Source organism: Mizuhopecten yessoensis, unplaced genomic scaffold (assembly GCF_002113885.1).
Source record: "Mizuhopecten yessoensis strain PY_sf001 unplaced genomic scaffold, ASM211388v2 scaffold10635, whole genome shotgun sequence".
NCBI classification, from domain to species: domain Eukaryota; kingdom Metazoa; phylum Mollusca; class Bivalvia; order Pectinida; family Pectinidae; genus Mizuhopecten; species Mizuhopecten yessoensis.
In genome coordinates, this window is record NW_018408645.1 from 752,337 (window position 1) to 774,188 (window position 21,852).

Here is a 21,852-nt window from a genome sequence, read left to right on the forward strand (position 1 = left end):
AGCCCTTCATCCCAGTTTACTTCTGGCCAAATATCATCACCCTAGGCCTTTCGGTTATTAAGAAGAAGTCGTTTAAAGTAAAATATTGACGACGGACGCCGGACGGACGACGGACGCCGCACCACGGCATAAGCTCACTTGGCACTTCGTGCCAGGTGAGCTAAAAATGGATAAATAAAATCTATCAATTTATTTATAGCAGCAAATGTTTGTAGCTAATGCGTTTTCGTACTTACGGAATTTTTTAATTCAATTATTTAGCAATATAGAACACAAAAATAACACCAAATAAGAGTTATTTCTTCACCATTTTCATTTAATACATTAATTTATCAGGTTAAAAAGATTTTGTTCTATAATCACATTTATTTGGTTTACTGAAGCAATTTGTTGTATTAACATGTCAGGTCCCTCCCTTGTTAAACACATCACATCTGTGAGTGGAGGAATAAGCATTGTACTCAATGAAGTTCTCAAAATTTTTACTTGAATTATTAATTCTCATGCAAGTTCTCACCATTTCATTCAAGTTCTCATCTGAAGAAACCACATTTAACACTGTCATGTCCAACATGGAACACATTGTATACAGGAGCCAGCTACTGTGAACCTTTACCAGGTTTATCCTGGGTCTTGGATAAAACATGTAGCACCATTAATCACTATTAGATCCACAGTTCCTTATCCACATCCAAGGCGTTTTTTTCACATTCGCAGGGTGGATTTAAAATTGCCAATAGACAACAGTTTTTATCTCTATTCAGTTGTCATCAATCACTATTTGAGATAACATCTTTCAAGACAGCATGCACACCTTACTTTTCTTTAAAATAATGTAAAAATAAATTACATTTTTTCAGCACATCATCCAAATTGTTCACATTCTGTAATCATAGTGTACCCATCTTGTCCTGAGTTTGCTTCTTTATTCCCGATATCATTTTGGTCCAACACTTTACTCCCTTCTTCTGCCTCGGTAGACATCTTGTCCCTGTCTTGGGCCTCTTCCCATGTCTCATCCTGTTCTTTGGCACCATCTTCTCCCGACCTCTGACCCCAGTCTGTATCGAGTACCAATTCCCCGTAGTATGCAGTGATGGTTTTCAGTTTGTTGTTGAGGAGATTCTGTTCAACTTCTACGTGACCTCCCGGTCCCGCCAAGGCTGTCAGCTGACAACAATAAAAGTCAAAGTTTCATTAAACTAGAAAATGCCTGTAAGACATGAGGAATGCCCTAGTACCATCTCAAGTTAGTGTCACCATTTCACAAATTTCTATAAATAGTAATTGTGACCTTGTTCATGACCTTCAAATATTGAAATATATCGGGTATTCTCATACAAGACCTTTTCTAAAATTGGATCTAAATCCATTGTTCCGAAATGAAGTCACCAAGAGATGACACTAAAAGTGGACGAGGCGGAGGACGACAAGGCAGGAAGTGAGGGGAAAGACATGTTAAATAGTGGCGACACAAACATTTCTACACGTGAGAATTTCCACTTTTACACTTTCCACTTTTTACTCCTCCTCCCCTCATAAAGTGTCAGAGTTGAAAAACCTCAGAAAGGAGACAGAAAATACTTCAATGTGTAGTGCTAGATAATTTTAAGCATGCACTTTATTTTCATATTAATAATTGTGTCAATTTAGACATGAAAGTTAAATTTGAAGCCCTACCTCTGCAAACTTTGGATAATATTAATGTATTCATAACATATTTCCAATATGATTCATCAGTTTGCAAATATGTTATAAATGTATCAAGAGTCCAGCCAACACCCAACAAAAGGATCCTACCTAATATTGGAACGGCGTTGGCTCTTCTCCCCCTTTATAAGAGTTTTACTTTATACAGAAAGTATTTATCAAACGTGTCGCAACGTTTCAAGACCGACTGGTCTCTTTGTCAAGCTAGACTTTTGTGTATTAAGTAAAACTAAAACTTTGATATATTCATATCATATCCAGTAATACAGCATTTACTGAAATATAGAGTTTCGTTGGTATTCATTGTATATTGAAACCAATTTTATCTTGGTAAAATTAACAACTTAACCAATGCTCAATTACAAACTTGTTTTGCGACTCACCTGCTCAAAATCAGAATTCCTTGGAACAAAAAAAGCAATGTTATTTGTTATCTTCTTAGAAGCCTCAAATATATCTGAAGTAAAACTGTCAAGGAAAAGTCATGACCGATCAAAGTGAAACACAACAACAGAAAATATTGACATCCTGCAGGGTAATTTCAGATATAACGCATCTCAAAAATAAAACGTCAGTTCATAGCTATCAAAGGCTATACTAAACATATTTCTGGAACTATTTTTAATACAGTTTCATTGCTTAATAAATTGATAACATATTATATATGTATAAGGTGTTTGAAATATGCATGTAAAAGAGTTAATTATATTTCTCAACACCTTCGCTAGGGGTCGAACCTGGCATTACTGGTTTACTACATTTTAGCTCTCCGGCACAATACCAAATGAGCTTTGGATCCCGTTTTCTCCTTTTATTTGATGTTTTCCTCTCAATTGCCAAACCCCTTTATAATGCCATCATTTAAATGGTGGCAGTATAACGAGGATTACTGTGTTTAATATGTAAAGGATATGCTTTCAGTTCCATCATGCTCTCCAGATCAAACACATCCGCGTTGAGATAGTCTGGCCCACCCCACGGAGGACTGAGGAACACAACGTCCGCTTTGAGTAGTGGCGCCACCTTGAGGAAGTCACTGGTGATGAATTCAATTCTATCCTCTACCCCATACACGGCCGCATTGTGTCGGGCACACTCGACCTTGGCAGGGTCAATGTCAACAGCAATCACTAGGGAGAATGCAAACACTTGTATATTCTTTTATGAAACTACATTAATTGATCAAAAAATATGTATTTAACTAAATAATAAGCACCTAGATGTAGCTGTGCTTCTCTGCAATTGAAATTGTGTTTGTTAATTTAAAGACATAGCTAGCCTCTAACTATATGCAGTGTTTTATGTGTAGCGGAAATGCACTGGGTCGTTTGTCGGTAACCAGATAGCTCAATTGGTAGACCGTCCGTCTAGAATTCGATGGTCCAAGGTAAACCCCAGTCTGGCTGTGCATTTTTCCCCTCCTGTTACAATGGTGCCCATGACCAACTCTTGTTTCAAGCATTTGGTGTATGCTTGACAAGGGGATACCCAAACCTGGGTTGTAAATAGTTGTGTCTTTGGGGGTGAAGACTTAGAAAAAGGAGGGTGGAATGTAATGGAACTGGACTGGGTCGATCGTTGGCGACCAGATAGCTCAATTGGTAGAGCGTCCATCTATAGAGTTCGGAGGGTCCTAGGTTCAAACCTCGGTCTGGCCGTACATTTTTCTGCTCTTGTTACATGTGTATGTAATACTAATCATCTATGTGTGATCACAACTTTAGGGGTAAGCCTATCAATGTATCTCACCTGTAATACTAATAATAATTCCTAGCATTTCAGTTACTTGCCAAATAATGACTTAAGGCATTCTGGTTCTTCAGATAAAGTTTTTCAAGCATTTCTATAAATTTGACACCGGTGACCTAGAATATGGGTCAAAGTCAGAAACTTTCTAACATGCCAAGCCACAAGTTACTGACCAAATATCATGACTCTAGATCTCTAGAGGTTCTCATATATAGCTTTATCACAACCTAGGTTGTCTCAAAGCGGTTCACAGATTATTATCTGTGGTTATTGGGCCTTTGCAACCAGCAAGTATCTTTTTCAACTCGCTTGGGAGCATACAGTCGGTGCAGCCATTATGGCGCTCACAGCTAGCATTCAATAATTCCAGCACTGCCCAGCCACATAGTACTCATTTACAGCTGAGGAGACTGTAACAAGCAGAGTAAAGTATCTTTTTCAAAGATACAACGAAGTGCCATGACGGGATTAAAACCCGGAACACAATGGTCATAAGTCCATCGTCCTACCGCTAGACTACTGTGCCTCCATATATATCATAACATCAAAACACTGTGTGGGTCACAAATCCATCTCTCTGACAAAATTTACAACTACGGATTGTACCTTTCTCCAAGGTAGAGTCTATAATAACAGATTGTACCTCTCTCACAGGTAAAGTATATAATAACAGATTGTACCTCTCTCACTGGTAAAGTCTATAATAACAGATTGTACCTCTCTCACAGGTAAAGTATATAATTACAGATTGTACCTCTCTCACTGGTAAAGTATATGATAACAGATAGTACCTCTCTCACTGGTAAGGTATATAATCACAGATTGTACCTCTCTCACAGGTAAAGTATATAATTACAGATTGTATCTCTCTCACTGGTAAAGTATATAATAACAGATTGTACCTCTCTCACAGGTAAAGTATATAATTACAGATTGTATCTCTCTCACAGGTAAAGCATATGATAACAGATTGTACCTCTCTCACAGGTAAAGTATATAACAGATTGTACCTCTCTCACAGGAAAAGTATATAATAACAGATTGTACCTTTCTCACAGGTAAAGTATATAAGAACTGATTTTATCTCTCACAAGTAAATTATATAATTACAGATTGTACCTCTCTCACAGGTAAAGTATATGATAACAGATTGTACCTCTCTCACAGGTAAAGTATATAATAACAGATTGTACCTCTCTCACAGGTAAGGTTTAATATGTTATTGCACACAGGGGCATGGATCGCTTTACTTGTAATATTTAAAAATAGGGGTCTCCTATACTAATAATTTATTAGTATAGGAGACCCCTATTTTTAATATTACAAGTAAAGCGATCCATGCCCCTGTGTTATTGCACCTCTCTCACAGGTAAAGTATATGATAACAGAGTGTACCTCTCTCACATGTTAAGTATATAATAACAGATTTTACCTCTCTCACAGGTAATGTCTATAATAACAGATTTTACCTCTCTCACAGGTAAAGTATATAATAACAGATTTTACCTCTCTCACAGGTAAAGTATATAATAACAGATTGTACCTCTCTCACAGGTAAAGTATATGATAACAGATAGTACCTCTCTCACAGGTAAAGTATATAATAACAGATTTTACCTCTCTCACAGGTTAAGTATATAATAACAGATTTTACCTCTCTCACAGGTAAAGGCAAACTGGATGGCATTGCCTCCTACACCACAGAAGGCATCCACAACGACATCACAACGACACCTGTCTGCGATGTGCTCAGCAATCTTCTCTGGGGTCACTGAAAACCAGCCCTCTACAAAACACAATTAGTTTAAAATTGAAATACATTCATGCATTTATTCTCTTTTTTGAAGTGAACTGAAGCAAGATAAGAGCAAGAATACTGACAAGTCAGCCAGGGCCCAGTCAGCACCCGACTGAAAGTCCCCACACCACCCCAGGTCTATTATTAGTAACAATGACCTTGACCTATACCTTAGAAACTTTTTAAACCCCTATTGCATATCTTCATGCCACAGTGTATCACCACGTCAAACTTCGGAAACCTAATTCTTTTGGATTCTGACAACATTACACAGATTGCAAGCTGTCACTGTTTACTACTGTAACAAATACATCACATCAATATTTAGAATACTATGTATTGCGATTTCACAAACAACAACATGAAGTCATTCATTGGCATCATGCTGGCAATTTTGCCTGGACTTTCTGGTCATGTACATAAATGTATTATAGGAAATTTGTCTGTTGATCATTCTATAACACATCTGATAACAAGAGGCTGATTGGTCTGCATTGCTTATCTGTTTCTTTGGCTCTTTGATATTAACAAGAAATGAAAAGATTTCGCTTAATGGTTTACAGTGCTCATCTCTGATTACCTATTTACTCAAACAATTTGTACAAAGACTGGTTCAAGTTTTTCAAAAAGAATTGGAGAACAAAGCAGCCATTTTGAACATCAGATCATCAAGAAAACTAGCAGCAACTGTTGAGAACCATGCACATGACTCAAGATCCAATGTGGTTACCATTGGCCGGGTAGGTGGTGAAAAGAGCCATCTTTAATTGGGAGAAAAGTGTTATCAAACTAGGCCGATCATTCATATTAAATTGATTTTCTTTTGAAATCTGCAGTTTATCAGCAAATAATAACTTTAGATACTGAAAGGATACTTCACATCCAAATCTATAAAGGACCAAAATTTCAAAATTCTTAGCCTCACAATAATTAATGTTTATGGAACTTGTCCAAGCTTTCACTGTAATTACCTTGATACAGTTACCAATACAGTCTGAGTTAATCTGTTGATAATTACTCTCAATACTGAGTGGACACTGTGTTTCCATCAAGGGCCACAACTCAAACAATTTATAATAATAATAGTGGTTATCAAATCTGTGAGAGCTTTCATGGAGTTTGAAATTAATCAGTCAATAATTACTCAAGATATTAAGTGAGTCCTCAACAGGTGTACACAATCCACTTTGTCAGATCCATGAGAGTAACATTTTTGTAATTTTGTCAAAATTAGCCTGATTAAAATGAAGTAGAAAACGTTCAACAAAGAAGCAGAATAACCAATCAAAGGCCAGGACAGACATCTTGGATTATGCCTTTTAGACCTGAAGTAGAAATCAAATTAGTTTGTCCTATTTACCATAATAAGCTCCATCCCTTTGCTCCAAAGAAGAGCCTTACCCTTCACTTTTACAACAATGAATTCCCTTCATTCAGTGGTAGTCCATTCAATTTTCGGTCCAAAGTATTTCACATGACTAATAGTTTAAATATTTACCCCTATTTCCCCTTTTGTAGCAGCTGGAGTTGGGGATGGGGCGGAGTGAGGGGCACATCCTTTTCTTTGTGCAACGTTCACTCACCTTGGCCCAGGAATGATTCATCTAAACTTTTATCCCTTCAGTCATTCTAGTTCGTAAAAGCAAAGTTTATGGACAATGTAGGAAGGCAGATGCCCCAGCCTCAAGGCATAAGCGAAGTTTGCTTTCGAGCCTGGTGCGGTAATAAACCAGAAAACTTGTTTACAGACTTTGGTGTTCATGATAAAATATCTGGCTCTACATTGAAAATACTGCCTTGAGATTAAAAGAAACTTGAAAATTATGACAGGATCTTTTTTTTCTGAATTCATGATTTGACTTAAAATATACCTCTATCTAACTTGATGCCTTCGTCAAAGCGTGTAAACAGTCGGTAGCGCTGTGCCCAATACTTCCTCAGTTCCAGGTCAGAGGCTATCTCCTCAGGTATGGGAGGTTGTTTCTTCTTCTTTTTCTGTCTTTTCCTCCCCTTTGTGACACTAACCACAGATTTTGTCTGGTCTGGAAAATTGGTACTGTCAGCAGATGTCTCCAACTTGGGAGAATCCTTGTTATTTTGTTCACTGTCATCATCTGAGGAAACCGATACATCTGACCAATCAATATCTTCTATTCCATTTGCTGCTGCAAAATCTGCAGCAAAATGAAACTCTTTATCTTCATTGGTTGTTGGAGTATCCTTTTCCTCTGCTTCAGTCAACAAACCACTTTGACTAGTTTTATCTAAAAATGTCTTTACCTTGTTCAGTTTTTTACTTTTGGATAGTTTTAGCTCACGTCCTTCACTGTCAAATCTCATATGGACAGGCTTTTTACCCAAGTTCAGGTCTGACTTCCTGTATTTATCCTTATAAGACACACGTCCTTCTCTGATCCGTGGCTTTTTTGCTACCCTGAAATATATTTGTAAGAAATGAAATGCTATACTATCACAACTGAAAACACATTATACAAAAATACTTATACTATTTGCAAACATTGTCACTTTGACAAAATGTATGAAATGCAGTGAAGAGCCCATAAACGTACTAATTAAAGCTGTTTATGATCACAGTCCTCAGAGCTCTCAAACATTGACCTAACAATTAGATCCCATGCAATTAGTTTGGTACATTCATATTACGGTTTGTCTTCAACCCACCAATCAAAATTAAGGAACTGCTGACATTTAATATTTAGATTTAATACATTTAATACTATTTCTCCAAACCAATTTATTGACGAAATTATTTTCTTGACTGGACAACAATGTCCAATACAACTTGACAAAAACCAACACTAAGATATTAACTGGAAACTATTTCAGAAAATCTTGAGATGAAAATCCAAATTATAGATGATGACCAGGGTAACTTATCTAAGAGACAAAGAGCATGTGTTTCTGTTAACTTGGTAATTATCATCAAAGACCTTGTGGTTTCCATGAACATAAATGCTTAAGCAGTAGTTTCTGATCTGTTCAATCAACCGGAGTTCTCATATATACATACGTTTCTGACATTTCAGTCTCCTCCATCAGTGAAAAACCCATATGTCTGAGTTGGTCCTGCACTGAACTATCTTCATCAGTGTGTACATCCTCATCCATCTCATGGCTACATAAAAAGGTCAAATTGCTAAATAACAATAGGGTCATACTGCTAATAAAACAAATGTAATATACTGCTAAGCAAAGGCAATATGGCTACATACCAAAGGTCAATTTGCTAAAAACAAGGTCATACAGCTACAAACAAGGTCATACGGCTACAAACAAAAGTCATTTGAGTGAACAAAGGTTATATGGCTAACCAACAAAGGTCAAGTGGCCCCTTTTTTTTTTTACAAATCAAAGGTCAAAGGTCATATAGCTTCAAAGCAACAGTCACATAGAAAGATAATGTCAAAATGGCTTAACAGGAAACAGAAAGTTAGGGAAAAGGGATAGCAATCAAACTTGTCACACATGACTACAATACAGATGTTTATCTCTTACATTAGTATCTCTTTAACTTTTCTTTTCGTCATTGTGAATAAATATGGATACTTAACATTTTCTTCAAAGGTTACTGACCTGCTGGATATGTACACCGGCCGATTATCTGGAGGTTCATCCCCGCCCCCACAGCCACATGCCTGACCTTTTGATGCTTGACCACTTGCTCTGTTGGGGGTGCTTGACTCTGAAAATACATATTTTTTTCCTGATTCAGGACTTGTTTTGTATCTTAACACAATGATTTATAAAAAGTGTTAAAAGCATTGAACAAAAATAATTTGTTCCTAAAATGAGATGGATGTTTTCCAAACATGAAGAAAATACAACTGACATTAACCTAACCTGTGAATTTTAAACAGACTACATACTTACTTGTGGTGTTCTGACTAGCAGAGCTTGACTTGTTCTTTTTCCTCCTGCCAGCCCCTCCACCATCCACCAACTCCTCCTCATCCCTGTTCTCCCTATCTATAATAAAACAATCTCCATTGTCCTCAGATTCATTCTTATCATAGGTAGATTGTAAAGGCATGCACTGCATACTGTCCTGCTCACTACCAACATGCACTACTTCACTATTTGCATCAGTAGTGATGTTATCACCATGACAACTGTTGCCAAGGATTTTAATTGTATCATGGATACCTTCACTACAACTATTGTCACCCTGACGATTGTTCACAAGATTATCACTATGGATATTAGCGCCCTGAGTACTGTTGCTAAGGTTATTGTCACATTGGGTTACATCAGTGTCAACATTCACCCCTGTGGTGTGAACTTGGATGCTGTTGTTGAGACTGAGGCGATCAAACTCTGTTGAGAACTGGTTGAAGTAGTACCAGTAAGTTTCTGTGTAGTGGTCATTCCACATTTCCTGCCATTCCACTTCGTAATCTTCCTCATTGTCCATGTTGTCATCTTCACACTGACCACTTGCCACAAACTGACCACTCGGACCAGAGGCATAAGAATGCATCATGTGTACAATCTCTGTCCTTTCATTGGACATATTATCTTCCTCAGCATCAGAAACTTCATCTTGCTGGTGTGACAGAGAGTTGGGTTGAAGCTGACCTTCAACACGACCTTTCAGAGTAGATTCTATGGCTTGATTGAAAGACGTTTTAAACTGGTTTAAAGGTAACTTCTCATACTTGCAGCTGTCATTACTAACATTAGAGGTACTAACAGGTGTCGTCTCCTCATTATTTATTTGATCGACGTTTTGTGTTCCTATGCATTGTGTCTTATTACTGTCAAACAGATAATCATTTTCAGCACATTCAACTGTATTGACCTCTAAATCTTGTTTTGTGTTATCCTCTGACTTTCGGACTTGATTTGGACTTGGGCTGACCTCCTTGCCAACTATGGTTAGAGTCTTTGTTTCCTCTATAGTGCTGTTGATCTTTAAATCCTTCATTTTGTATTTAACCTCTGAATTGTCTGTTGATTTTTTGACCTCTGAACTTTCCTCTGTCTTGCTAACCTCTGATTTGTTCATCTCTGAACTCTCATCTAAATTGCTGACCCCTGAACCCTCTGCTAAGTTGCTGACTCCTGAAACCTCTGCTAAGTTGCTGACCCCTGAACCCTCTGCTAAGTTGCTGACCCCTGATCCCTCTGCTATGTTGCTGACCCCTGAACCCTCCTCTGTGTTGATTTCAACCTCTGTGGTGTGAGGTACTCCTTGGCAGACTCCGAAATCTATCTGTTCTGGGTATTTGCTGACCCAGCCCTGCCAGACTAAGTATTCACCATACTGTCCCCAGTAGCCCTGCCAGGCACCGTCCAGGTCCAGCTGACGGAATTCCAGTAGACTTTCTGGGGCTAGCTGAGGGAGGTCTACCATTACCTCACCAGCTTCTTCTTCCTTCATTTGATTTTTTCTCTTCTTTTTCTTCTTCTTCTTGTGTCCATGGGATTTCTTTTTCTTTGTCTAAAATCAAAGAATCATATATTTTAGATCCATCATGATTTTAACTCTTCAACCCGATTATACGACCCACATTGCGAGTACTCTATGGTTACAAAGGACACAATTTTCAAAAAGGTTCCCACAAAAATACCATTTAACATCCAGATACTGTATAGCGCTTTAAATTTGCGGGGTCGATATTTCGCGGTTTCGTATTCAGTACATATATTTGTGAGGTTCAAATTTCGCTGTGCACCTAAATCCCATGTGTTGTGCAAAGAATTTTGAGTATCATCATTTAAGGGATAAACCTCAAAATACCTTTTTCGAAGTAAATTGTAATCAATTAATCACCTACTGTGTACACATAAATATGTTGTGGCCACTTATATGTAAGTGTTGTTTTTACATGGACTACCCAGTTGTCCAGTGATAATCTGATTTGAGTTTATTTAAGCTTACATAACAGCGTTGGGTTATAAGTATTTTCAACATGTTGTGATAAGGTCCGTAAAAGTGGTTAACATTTTCGATAATTTCCCTGGTGTTTAGAATTCGCGGGTATTAATACTAGCCAAAGTGTGAAAATTAAATATTATGAATCACCTTTCCAGTGACTGGTGTAGTTCCATTGCCAAATGATACTGGGAGGCCCATCATTTTCATTAGCTGGTCCTCTTGTTTCTCTTCTTCCTCTCCACCACTAACTACTTCTTTCTCTCCACCATCTTCCTCTTCCCCTGCTCCACTCTATGTGGCCAGCAAAACAGAAAATTAACAGTATGTTCAATCTAGAATTTAGAACAACAAAAGGATCTTCTGTTGAATTATATAGCTACAAATAAAGAAGACTACATTATTTTTCCCATATTTTATGTCAAAAACAACAATACATTAAAACAGTAATGGCCAAAGCTAACCAGCATGACACAAGCATTTTCTAGTTAATTTTTAGTGAAACACCAATAAAATACCAAGTTTTATTTTGTCCCAAGAAATCAGTCTATAATACCTGTCTATCTGTGCTTTCCTCATCTGTTTCAGTACTGGAAGTGTCACTCTCTCGAGGCCAAGATACCATGCCCTGCTTAACAAGTTCACCATCACTGGAAATGTAGAAAACATCAAATCCTCATTGATATAATTCTTTATTTGATTTTGCGAGGATTACAAACAGACATTAATTCTCCTCACATGCATATGGAACACATAAATACATAAAATAATAATTATATATGGACATCAATTTCCACAAACATCCACCGTTCACAGGAACACACACATACATGTACGTATGACACAAAAATCACACTATCATACGTCACACATATCTCACTTAATAAGAGAAAAGACAGACAGAGAAAGATAGGTTCTAAAATTGTCCAGATTCCGATTGAAATCCTCATTTATGTATACATGTATTACAAAATACATGCACATGATTTGTTGGACACCTAAGTTTGTTCAATAAACAATAAAATTCTTATAGTTTCAATCTATTAAAATGTTTGGTTGAATCCCAAAGTGCACAAGTCTAACACTGTAAAACATGGTAGTTCTCCTACAAATCTTTTTTAAATCCAGGAAAGTTTCAGAGTTTTTGTGATCTATCTTGGCCTCTGATTAAAAACAAAAAGGCCAAGAGGGCCTGTATCGCTCACCTGTTTCGTCTGTTACATGAAACTGACATATAGGTAACTTCGTACCAAATTTGGTAACTAGAACACAAGACATTTTAACATCTCTTAAATGGTTCTCAAGATATTGTTGTTTAAATTTTGAAATTAGAATTTTAAACTTTTAAACCCACGTTGACCTTTGGCTCCGCTAGCACTTAAAGTTGACCTTTGACCTCATTACTGTAATAAAGAAAACCATTCACACAACTGGTCTACCTAACATACCCAAGTATCATGACTCTAGTCGAAATGGCTTTTAAGATATTGTTGTTTGAATTGTTTTAAACATATTTGACCCCTGTGAACTTGAACGTAGGTCAAGGTCATTTTGATGAGGAAATGTATAGCACTCCTTCCCAGGTACTTATTGGCCAAATATCATGACCCTGAACCTGATGGAACTTGAAAAGATTGTTGAAGTACTTTTAACCCATGTTGACATTTGACCCCCGACTAGCACTTACAGTTGACCTTTTACCTCATTACAATAATTAGGAAAAATATTTGCACTGTAAGGGTGATTTTCTATTTTCAATCATAAATCTCACCGTATGAAAGCCCTGGTACAGTGACATCTGACATCACAGCTGTCCAAAGTCAGTTGAACCTCGGCCAGGTGTCTCCACCTGTGGCACATCTGTAATAAATCACAAACTTGGCTAAATACAAAAATAATTCCATTTTACAAACATAATCATAGAAATCATACAGTGCCTAGGTCAACAGTTTGCTTCAGGTTTTTTATACTTTGTCCAGTGAAGGGTTTTTTTCACACCATGTATAGTAAAAGTTGTTCTTTAGTCTTTGTACAGTGAAACTTGTAATTTCATACTTTATATAGTAAAAGTGTATTTTATACTTTGTACACTACAGTAAAATCAAAGGTGTTACAGACATCATGCACTTACAATTCCATTAACCAAAATTAATTTTCACTGTTTTTATTTACATTTGTTATTAAGAGTAAGTTTTAAGACGCATCTTGGCGCCCAACATCCTACCATCTTCATTACTTCTTCGCCAGTTCAATCTTTTCTTTTCTCTAATCTGTTTCAAGTCATGTAAACAGTAAATGCACCTTGAGGTAAGTTTGTTCTAAACTTTATACTGCTGTGTTTAAAAGACAACCTTGAAATAAGTTAATTGTTTCACATATTTACTAGTACAGTACTTAATGTGAAAATAAATAAATGTAGAACAATCATTGCAATATGACAAAGATCTGTTAATTACTTCCTGGGAAATAGTGATAATATTCATAAAAAGACAAAATCCAAGATGACACCCTGCAGACATCTTGTTTTTATGATCACTCTCAAATTAAACATGCACAATTAAGAACTAAGATGAATATTAATATGAAAATTGAGAAAAATCTGTCCAGTTCTATTTGAGAAATAGCAATAGCAAACCTATACTGTCAAAATCCAAGATGGCAGTCTGTCGGCCATTTTGTTGTCCGATTAGTCTCAAATGTACTCATGCACAACTACATACCAATGGTTACCTACATATCAAATTTAAGAAAGTTCCCTCCAGTACTTCCTGAGAAATAGCGATAACAATCCTTTACTATTAAAATCAAAGATGGCCATCTGTCGGACATTTTATAAACATTGTATCAGATCAGTCTCAGAAATAAACAATTATGTAAATTTAGAAAGATCCCTCGAGTACTTTCTCAAAAATAGAGATATCAATCCTTAACTGTCAAAACCCAAGATGGCTGCCTGTTCGCCATTTTGTTTATCTGATCAGTCTCAAAAAGAAACAGGCAAAACTAGTGACCTAGCCTGGGTACCTACAGTATTATGACAGCACAATCTATGTTGTGTTTCAATTGGCCTTCCACATTTATTTCTGTAAAGACCAAATTACAGGGTTGCTTATTCCCAGTAGAAGCACACTACTCTCTTTCCTGTTACAAGTGGTGTATGTGGTCCCCTCCCTGTAATGATGGGTAGTAAAAAACTGTGTTGTTTGGGTTGTTGTTGTGTTTGAGAACCAAAAAATTTAAAGAAAGGGTATAGCAGTCTTCTCTTTTTATGGGTTACGGGCACCATTAGTCTTGGTGATTATGCCAATATGCATATTTTTGGTGCAGTGTTCTCCCCATGCTGTTTTTGCAGCATGGCACCATGCTCCTGTAATTTCTTGCCATGCCGATATCCTAGATCTTCTCTGCCATAAATTCATAATAAATCTAAAGTTACCATGCTGCTTTGATTTTACATAGCGTGCTGCTGTAACAGAAATATTGAAATACCATGCTTCTTTCAAAACATTCTGGGGAGAAAACTGTTTTGTGGACTGCATTGCATGAAAGAAATGTACAATGATCATTTTTTTATTACTTTTATAGTAGTAGTTAAGATGAAAGGGGGTAAAAACTGTAGATGTGTTTATAATGCAGAAGTGAGGACTCCAAGGACTGTGTAGGGGACAGCGGCCTTAAAGTCTGTTAACATTGTGCATTTTAGAATGTACTGCTGCACCTGTCAGACGTTGCATTGCGTGATGAGGTCTGGAAAAATGAGTATTTATTTGTGTCTTTGGAAGCAGAAATGTGTCTCTAGGTGTAGGGGCAGAAATGTGTCTCTAGGTGTAGGAGCAGAAATGTGTCTCTAGGTGTAGGAGCAGAAATGTGTCTCTAGGTGTAGGGGTGAGCATGTCATATTCTTGGGTCTGTTAGTATGAGGATGGTCTTTTACAACACGGTAGTGTATAATTTTGTAGAATGTTACAAGTTTGGTTTGTAGTCTGTTTGTTTTAGTGAGGTTCAGCCTAGAGAATCCATCATGTCGGACTTAGGTTGTACTTGTCTATGGTATTTGATATGTACGTATCTTGCTGTTCTGCATTTGCTTTTCTCAACATGTATCTGGTGTGTGGATACCATATTTATATGTTGTGAGTGTATTTTGTGGTTGTGTTTTAGGAATCCTTGTGATTTGTTTGAGTTGGCGGTGATGTTGTTGATGCGAGTGTCCACATTAAAATTGCTCTGTAGTGTTAATCTGAAGTATTTACAGGAGACTTCTTTTTGTGGTCAAGTTTGTAATTGCTTTTTATTTTGGTGTGGTTGTTTGATGATGTTACACTTGTCAGGATGAAAGTGCATGATCCAGTCTTCCTCTCATTTTCCTGCTGCATGTCCTGGTGTTATTTGATTGTGTCTTCTGTTTTTTGTTGTTTAGTATGTTCAGACTTAGATCTAATATAATCCATGGTAAGTTATAGTTTTATCTGCGAAGATTCTAAGGCTGTTGTGTTTGATGTATTATGATAGCTATATATATAGGTCACTGATTTATATGAGGGATATGATGAGGCCTAAACAAGAACCTTGAGGTACAGTGGCTGCTGTCCAGGATCACTAGTTAGCCAGATACAGCTACTGTATCTGTCCAAATGTCTAAGTCTGGTGTCTAGAGGAAACTCGGCCTTGATCACTAGTGTGACTGGTTTTAATTGTACCACCAACTTATTTCGTGATTGTACATAGGATTAAGGTCCCCTTCTAGCTTCGCACCAGAGGAAATTTTATTTTAGTTCAATCGGAAAAGCTGACTTGGAGACTGGGATCACTCCTTCGATCCCCGATGGCAGCGCTATTCATGTTCAATATACAAACCAGGGCCGTTTTCGTTAAAACGGTCAAATCGGTCAGACCTCAGTTGTCCGTTTATTAAATAAGGTCGGACCTAATAATCTGATGCTGTTTTCAGGTGAGCTTTGACAAAGCTTTGAAAGGCGCCGGCCGGCCTGCATAAACATTTTCATAAAAAAGGTCCGCCAGGATTTATACTCGAAATTGTTACATTTATAAACGGTCAAACAGGTTGTTCCACATAAACGAACACTGCGGAACAGCCCCAAACTAATCCTATGATATACAATTCTAAATTGATAACTGTCAAAGGAAAGAAAAAAGACATGCTCTTTAGGCTTTTCCTTTTCACATTATCAATAGTATTGATCGTTACCTCAAAAGTATCAATGATTTCTGGGGACATAAGACTTTGTTCCACATGTAAACACACATGTGCGAGCCGACGAATGAAAACGATTTTAGCATTGTTTACCTTCGTAACAAAAGAGTTCCAAATCTGGGAGAAATCCGTTATTGGATTGAGAGGCACCGGTGGGTTATTGGAGACTATTTAAAACAGGGAAATTATGCAAATTAAAATTTCATCAAATAATATGTATATTTTTCATGGAAGATAAACTTAATTCGACACTTGCATCTAGTCCCATTTTTTATGGAATTTGATGATCTAATAACATATAAGTATGATATTTGTTTATATGACTTGTGTACTTGGCCGTGCCTATAACTACTGCTGATATTGAGGAGTCAGAAAAAAATACATAACCTTTAACAGAGGCATATATATAGTATTGGCTTTACATATCTCTGCCTATAGCAAGTAATAATGTATCATAATTTAATTAGCATTTTAAATCACAGGCCTAGCTGTAATGTATGTTAATCTACAACAAGTAACATGAATCAAGATTTAGGGCTACATTGTATATCTATAACAAGAAAATTATATCATCATGATAAAGCACTATAACTAACAAGTAACATAATGATGAATCACTATAACTAACAAGTGACATCTGTCTACATAAGCCCCTGTCTGTTGCAAAGATGTTCAACCCTGATAACAAAAAAATAATAAGTAACATGCAACATGATTTAGCAATTAAACTATCTATAAAACAAGATGCAAGTACCAGGTTATCTTTTTTCAATCGATAACTATATCTGTAACAATTAAGCACATGATTTAAATAGCACTATAATTATCCATAACAAGAAATGTATATTAAGATTTACACTTACGTATCTAAAAACTGTCACCTGATCAGCAGTATATAATAATTATTTTCCTTCAACAATCAAATGTACTGAATCTATGTAAAGAAAACGACGATATTTAAACTTTTTTAGCAATAGTTTATTCTTAAAAACTCAACACAAGAAAACATTCATCAGCTAGCTTCATTGCGCATTATAACGGATATCCGTCTTTCCTTGGGGACAGGGCGGCCATTAAAAACAGACTTCTCATTGGACAGTACTTCATGTGTGTAGTTATATCTTGCAGTATCTCTGGAAAAAAACCAATAATTTCATGTACTGTTGTGTAGAATTTGCATTGTAAAACAGAAAGAAACAAACCCAATATTGTAATTCAGTCCTCAAATACAGCCTACTCAATAATACACACTACCAAGTTACCTCCCTTTACTTTATCTTGCTTTGGATAACATTTTGAACATATTCTCTGTTGTTAGATACGTCTACAAAGAATCAATTTAGCTGGCAATTTTAAAGTGTATTAGCATCAAAACCTACACCATGCTATACCAGACATATTATGAAATATTATTGATAAAAGGATGGTAGACTACAAATACTTAAAGTTAAGTGATTTAAAATATCTTCAGAATTAGTTTGGAACCATTAAATATGACTGCATTTAAAAAAAAGTGAAACTGATATAAAATGTTGTTCTATTTGTTCAACTTATTTGATTACTGAAAAAGGTAAACAGCATGATTGTTGTTGGTATTTACTGACTGTACAAATTGAGGCAAGGTAAACATTAAGAACCGACGTTGTATGTCATGTATTAGACAAAGGAAGCATGTGCCACTGATTAGCTTTTTGATATAGGATTTTTAGGCATTTCAAAACATAATGAGACTGCTTCATAATATTGTATGGTTTTTACTTCCTATGAAATATATCAGTTTTTAATGTATTACAACAAAGAAATGCTTGTAAATAATACTTAATACATTTAATACCAAAACAATCAGTAATTCAGAACCATCCTTCAATAAATAACACAATAAAACCAATAGGTAGGATTATGGTAAAGGAAAATAGTTAAAATTAGTACTTTCTTATTTACACATGATGCCAGTGCTTGGATATTTCAATTTAGTTGTTGTTAATTAACTAAAGGGAAGTAACTTATTAAGTACATGTAGTCTTTAAGTAACAGTTTATATAAATATACATATCATACCAGTCCTTGGACACTTCAGTTTAGTTAGAAGGCTGTTAATTAACACAGAGGCTCCATTATTTATGTGTAGCAGAACTAGACTGTGTCGTCCACCAGTGACAAGGTAGCTTATTTGGTAGAGTTTGGAGGGTCCCAGGTTTGAATCCTGGTCTGGCCATGCATTTTTCCTTTCCTGTTACATATGTAATTATTTCTAGGGATGTAATAGCCCCCTCTCTCCTGTTACATATGTAATTATTTCTAGGGATGTAATAGCTCCCTCTCTCCTGTTACATATGTAATTATTTCTAGGGATGTAATAGCCCCCTCTCTCCTGTTACATATGTAATTATTTCTAGGGCTGTAATAGCTCCCTCTCTTCTGTTACATATGTAATTATTTCAAGGGCTGTAATAGCTCCCTCTCTCCTGTTTCATATGTAATTATTTCTAGGGCTGTAATAGCTCCCTTTCTCCTGTTACATATGTAAGTTTTTCTAGGGCTGTAATAGCTCCCTTTCTCCTGTTACATATGTAAGTTTTTCTAGGGCTGTAATAGCTCCCTCCCTCCTGTTACATATGTAAGTATGTCTAGGGCTGTAATAGCTCCCTTTCTCCTGTTACATATGTAAGTTTTTCTAGGGCTGTAATAGCTCCCTTTCTCCTGTTACATATGTAAGTTTTTCTAGGGCTGTAATAGCTCCCTCTCTTCTGTTACATATGTAATTATTTCAAGGGCTGTAATAGCTCCCTCTCTCCTGTTTCATATGTAATTATTTCTAGGGCTGTAATAGCTCCCTCCCTCCTGTTACATATGTAAGTATTTCTAGGGCTGTAATAGCTCCCTAAGTCCTAAAAGGACCAAATAATTCATTTAGTTGTAATACTGGCATTGCTATTTCTCCATCAGAACATTTGCAGTACTACAATACTACACCGTGTATGTGTATTGGTGTTATTGTCTTACTTCATAATGTAGAGGGATCGTCTTTCAAGTAGAACATCGGCCCAACGCTGTTTGTCTTTATCATGTACAAGTCGCATCACACAGGGTGAAAGCAGACACAGTCCTGCTATTGTACTGCCACAGAACTGTAAAATAACCATGATAAAAACTTGATATTTCCTTTTTTCCTATAAGTTATTTTAACAGTAGGAAGGTAGACAACTCCTAAATAAATATTCATAACAAGAGGCCCAGAAGGACTTGTATTGCTCACCTGTTTTTTTTTTTACAGGGACATGGCAGGTTTTTAAGTTTAAACCCATCCAACTGCCATCCTATCTTAATAATTCCAATGCAAAAATAAACCCAATATACCCAAAAGTACAACTTATAAAACACACAGTAGTAAAGCTTTAGGCTCTCCACAGGGAGAAGAGGATGACCTTGGGGTCATGAAATTCACAAAAACATTTTTGTTCTTGTTTATTCAACATTCTCAAGAATTTTCAACATAAAGTACATCAAAAAAACATCACGTTCACATCCACATGATTTAAATATTAGAGATAAATGATTAGAGCTTTCCTAATAGAAACAGAAATAAGGAATCTGTGAAGTAAATTTAAAACATACACATAATTACACAGACCAGAAATTAACTAAGATAATAGAAGGAATTATACCCTAACAGCATCTATGTGAGGTTTTATGTGCCCGTCTTTGTTCAGATCCAGGATGTGGACATGTGCCAAGGGCTGTACACCAGAGGGAAAGGCCAAGTCCCCTACTCTCTTCAAAACAGCATCATTGCTCTTAGTCCATTTTCTCCTCTCTGTTTCTCTATACCCATGGATAGCCTGTAAAGTTTCAAAGATAATGTGTAAACTGATTGTTATACATGTTCAGAATTACAATTCTTAAATTCCTTTACTTTACCATGTTTTTGAAGTTGTATGTTGTTTTACTGCTATTAGTCTAAATGTATTCAATCAATAAGGAAGAATATATTCAATTAACTTATATCAATCTTTGCATGATTTTTAATAAGGAACAATCATATAATCACCACTATCCTTATTTGTTAAATGGAGAAATTTTCCACCACTGACCTTTTCTTTTAATTTGTTTGGTCATTGTGTAGTTTGCTTATACAACATGTAGTATGAAATATATTGGGTTTTTTGCCTCATTAGTATAAAACATTTAATAAAGATTGTAATTTAAGAAAAGGTATAATTATTAATTCCCGTAGGAACTCTATGTAAATCAGAGATTTATAACGATAGAGTTTCTATCATTATAAATCTCTGATTTAGATAGAGTTCCTACAGGAATTACTAATTATACCTTTTCTTACGTTACAATCTTTATTAAATGTTCAGGAATTAGAATAATTATATAATAAATTTATTCTGCCATGATTGTAGGTTTTCCTTATTCTGATCTCTACAGTGGTGTTTGTTTATATGCATTGATAAATGGAATCTACAGTTTTGAGTCTTATTCCTTGTCATCTTTTCATACATGCAACACAACACTTACAGTAGAACAACAGGGATTTGATTTTTGCCAACTTACACATATTTTACATCTTAGACACTTCAATCACTGGTCCTTTGTCTGATATAGGTATGAATCATTGAAACATCATGCATAACACTTTCTGGTTTTGCCTTTAGAACTTCTGCATACATACATGTACATTTGTTTGTATTCTATGCAATCCATATACTTACTGATCTGAAGAAAATGTTTAATAATACCTATAGTACAGCTCTAGCCATCCACAGCGCCATGTTACAATCACACATATGCTATACTGATATGGGTCACAACACACATAAACATAAATTATGTTTAATTGTTTGTGTGTTGTGACCCATATCAGTACAACACATGTGTGATTGTAACGTTGCCCTGTGAGCCATCCGTGTGTTATGTTTGTGAATTAATTTGTTCATTCTCCGTAATACTTACGCCATCCCAATGATCATATTCATATCGAAGTCGTTTCATGTATGGCTCAATTTCGTTAAATAACTGTTCTTCTTCTTCTGGCGATATGAAGTTTTGGTACACAAGCATGACTGGCCCAAGTTCGTTTGCAGTTTGTGAATCGCTTGTAGTCATGAACGAATTTATGTCACCAAGAATATCTTTGTTCAAAATACTCTCACTAGCGGTACAGTAATTATTGCTGTTATTTACCAACAGTGAATTAGACATGGCATGTGAACTAGTCAAGGCCAAACAAGAACATGAGTGTTGACGGGATCCAAGAATGTCCCTCGATGACAGGCATTTTATTGGAAGCCCATTTTCTGATGATAGAGACATGCACATTGTTTTTAGTCGCGTTATCTTTAACTTTCGTAAAGACATCATAAATGCAGATGATCGACACCACATACTTATATTAGCTCCCTAAGTCTTCTTTCGTTTTGACCATTGAAATCTTGCTGAGCTAAGTGTTTGAATTGCTTACCCTGAAAACAAACTTTC

At 36.2% G+C, this 21,852-nt stretch overlaps 2 protein-coding genes across 5 annotated transcripts; both read right to left on the bottom strand.

The window, feature by feature from the left end:
* Nucleotides 1–305: 305 nt before the first annotated feature.
* LOC110461558 (trimethylguanosine synthase-like) lies at nt 306–16,453 on the bottom strand. Of its 4 annotated transcripts, none has more exons than XM_021515073.1 (13): nt 16,363–16,430; nt 13,378–13,423; nt 12,925–13,013; nt 11,710–11,803; nt 11,304–11,447; nt 9,149–10,718; nt 8,852–8,960; nt 8,289–8,393; nt 7,129–7,691; nt 5,114–5,245; nt 2,624–2,840; nt 2,094–2,172; nt 306–1,170 (listed from the first exon to the last, which is right to left on the bottom strand). In XM_021515073.1, exons 2-13 carry the CDS (start codon nt 13,384–13,386, stop codon nt 865–867), a joined length of 3,417 nt encoding a protein of 1,138 aa, XP_021370748.1. In that variant the 5' UTR covers nt 13,387–13,423; nt 16,363–16,430; the 3' UTR covers nt 306–864. The 4 variants fall into 4 exon arrangements, with proteins under 4 accessions (XP_021370748.1, XP_021370749.1, XP_021370747.1 ...); XM_021515074.1 differs by having other exon boundaries at nt 13,326–13,423; XM_021515072.1 differs by lacking the exon at nt 13,378–13,423 and having other exon boundaries at nt 16,363–16,453.
* Nucleotides 16,454–17,336: 883 nt separating this feature from the next.
* Nucleotides 17,337–21,838, bottom strand: LOC110461532 (alpha-ketoglutarate-dependent dioxygenase alkB homolog 7, mitochondrial-like). The gene is made up of 4 exons (XM_021515033.1): nt 21,328–21,838; nt 20,034–20,207; nt 19,372–19,496; nt 17,337–17,501 (listed from the first exon to the last, which is right to left on the bottom strand). Exons 1-4 carry the CDS (start codon nt 21,757–21,759, stop codon nt 17,381–17,383), a joined length of 852 nt encoding a protein of 283 aa, XP_021370708.1. The 5' UTR covers nt 21,760–21,838; the 3' UTR covers nt 17,337–17,380.
* Nucleotides 21,839–21,852: the final 14 nt, after the last annotated feature.

Coding starts and splice junctions, on each gene's coding strand:
- LOC110461558 (XM_021515072.1), bottom strand. CDS start 16,392: ATGTCCCCAGAAATCATTGATACTTTTGAG. Junction 11,804..12,924: donor TGTACCAGGGCTTTCATACG/GTGAGATTTATG, acceptor CTACATTTCCAG/TGATGGTGAACTTGTTAAGC. Junction 10,719..11,303: donor CTACACCAGTCACTGGAAAG/GTGATTCATAAT, acceptor CTTTGATTTTAG/ACAAAGAAAAAGAAATCCCA.
- LOC110461532 (XM_021515033.1), bottom strand. CDS start 21,759: ATGTGGTGTCGATCATCTGCATTTATGATGTCTTTACGAAAGTTAAAG. Junction 20,208..21,327: donor AATATGATCATTGGGATGGC/GTAAGTATTACG, acceptor GAAACTTTACAG/GCTATCCATGGGTATAGAGA. Junction 17,502..19,371: donor CGATCCCTCTACATTATGAA/GTAAGACAATAA, acceptor GTTTTTTTCCAG/AGATACTGCAAGATATAACT.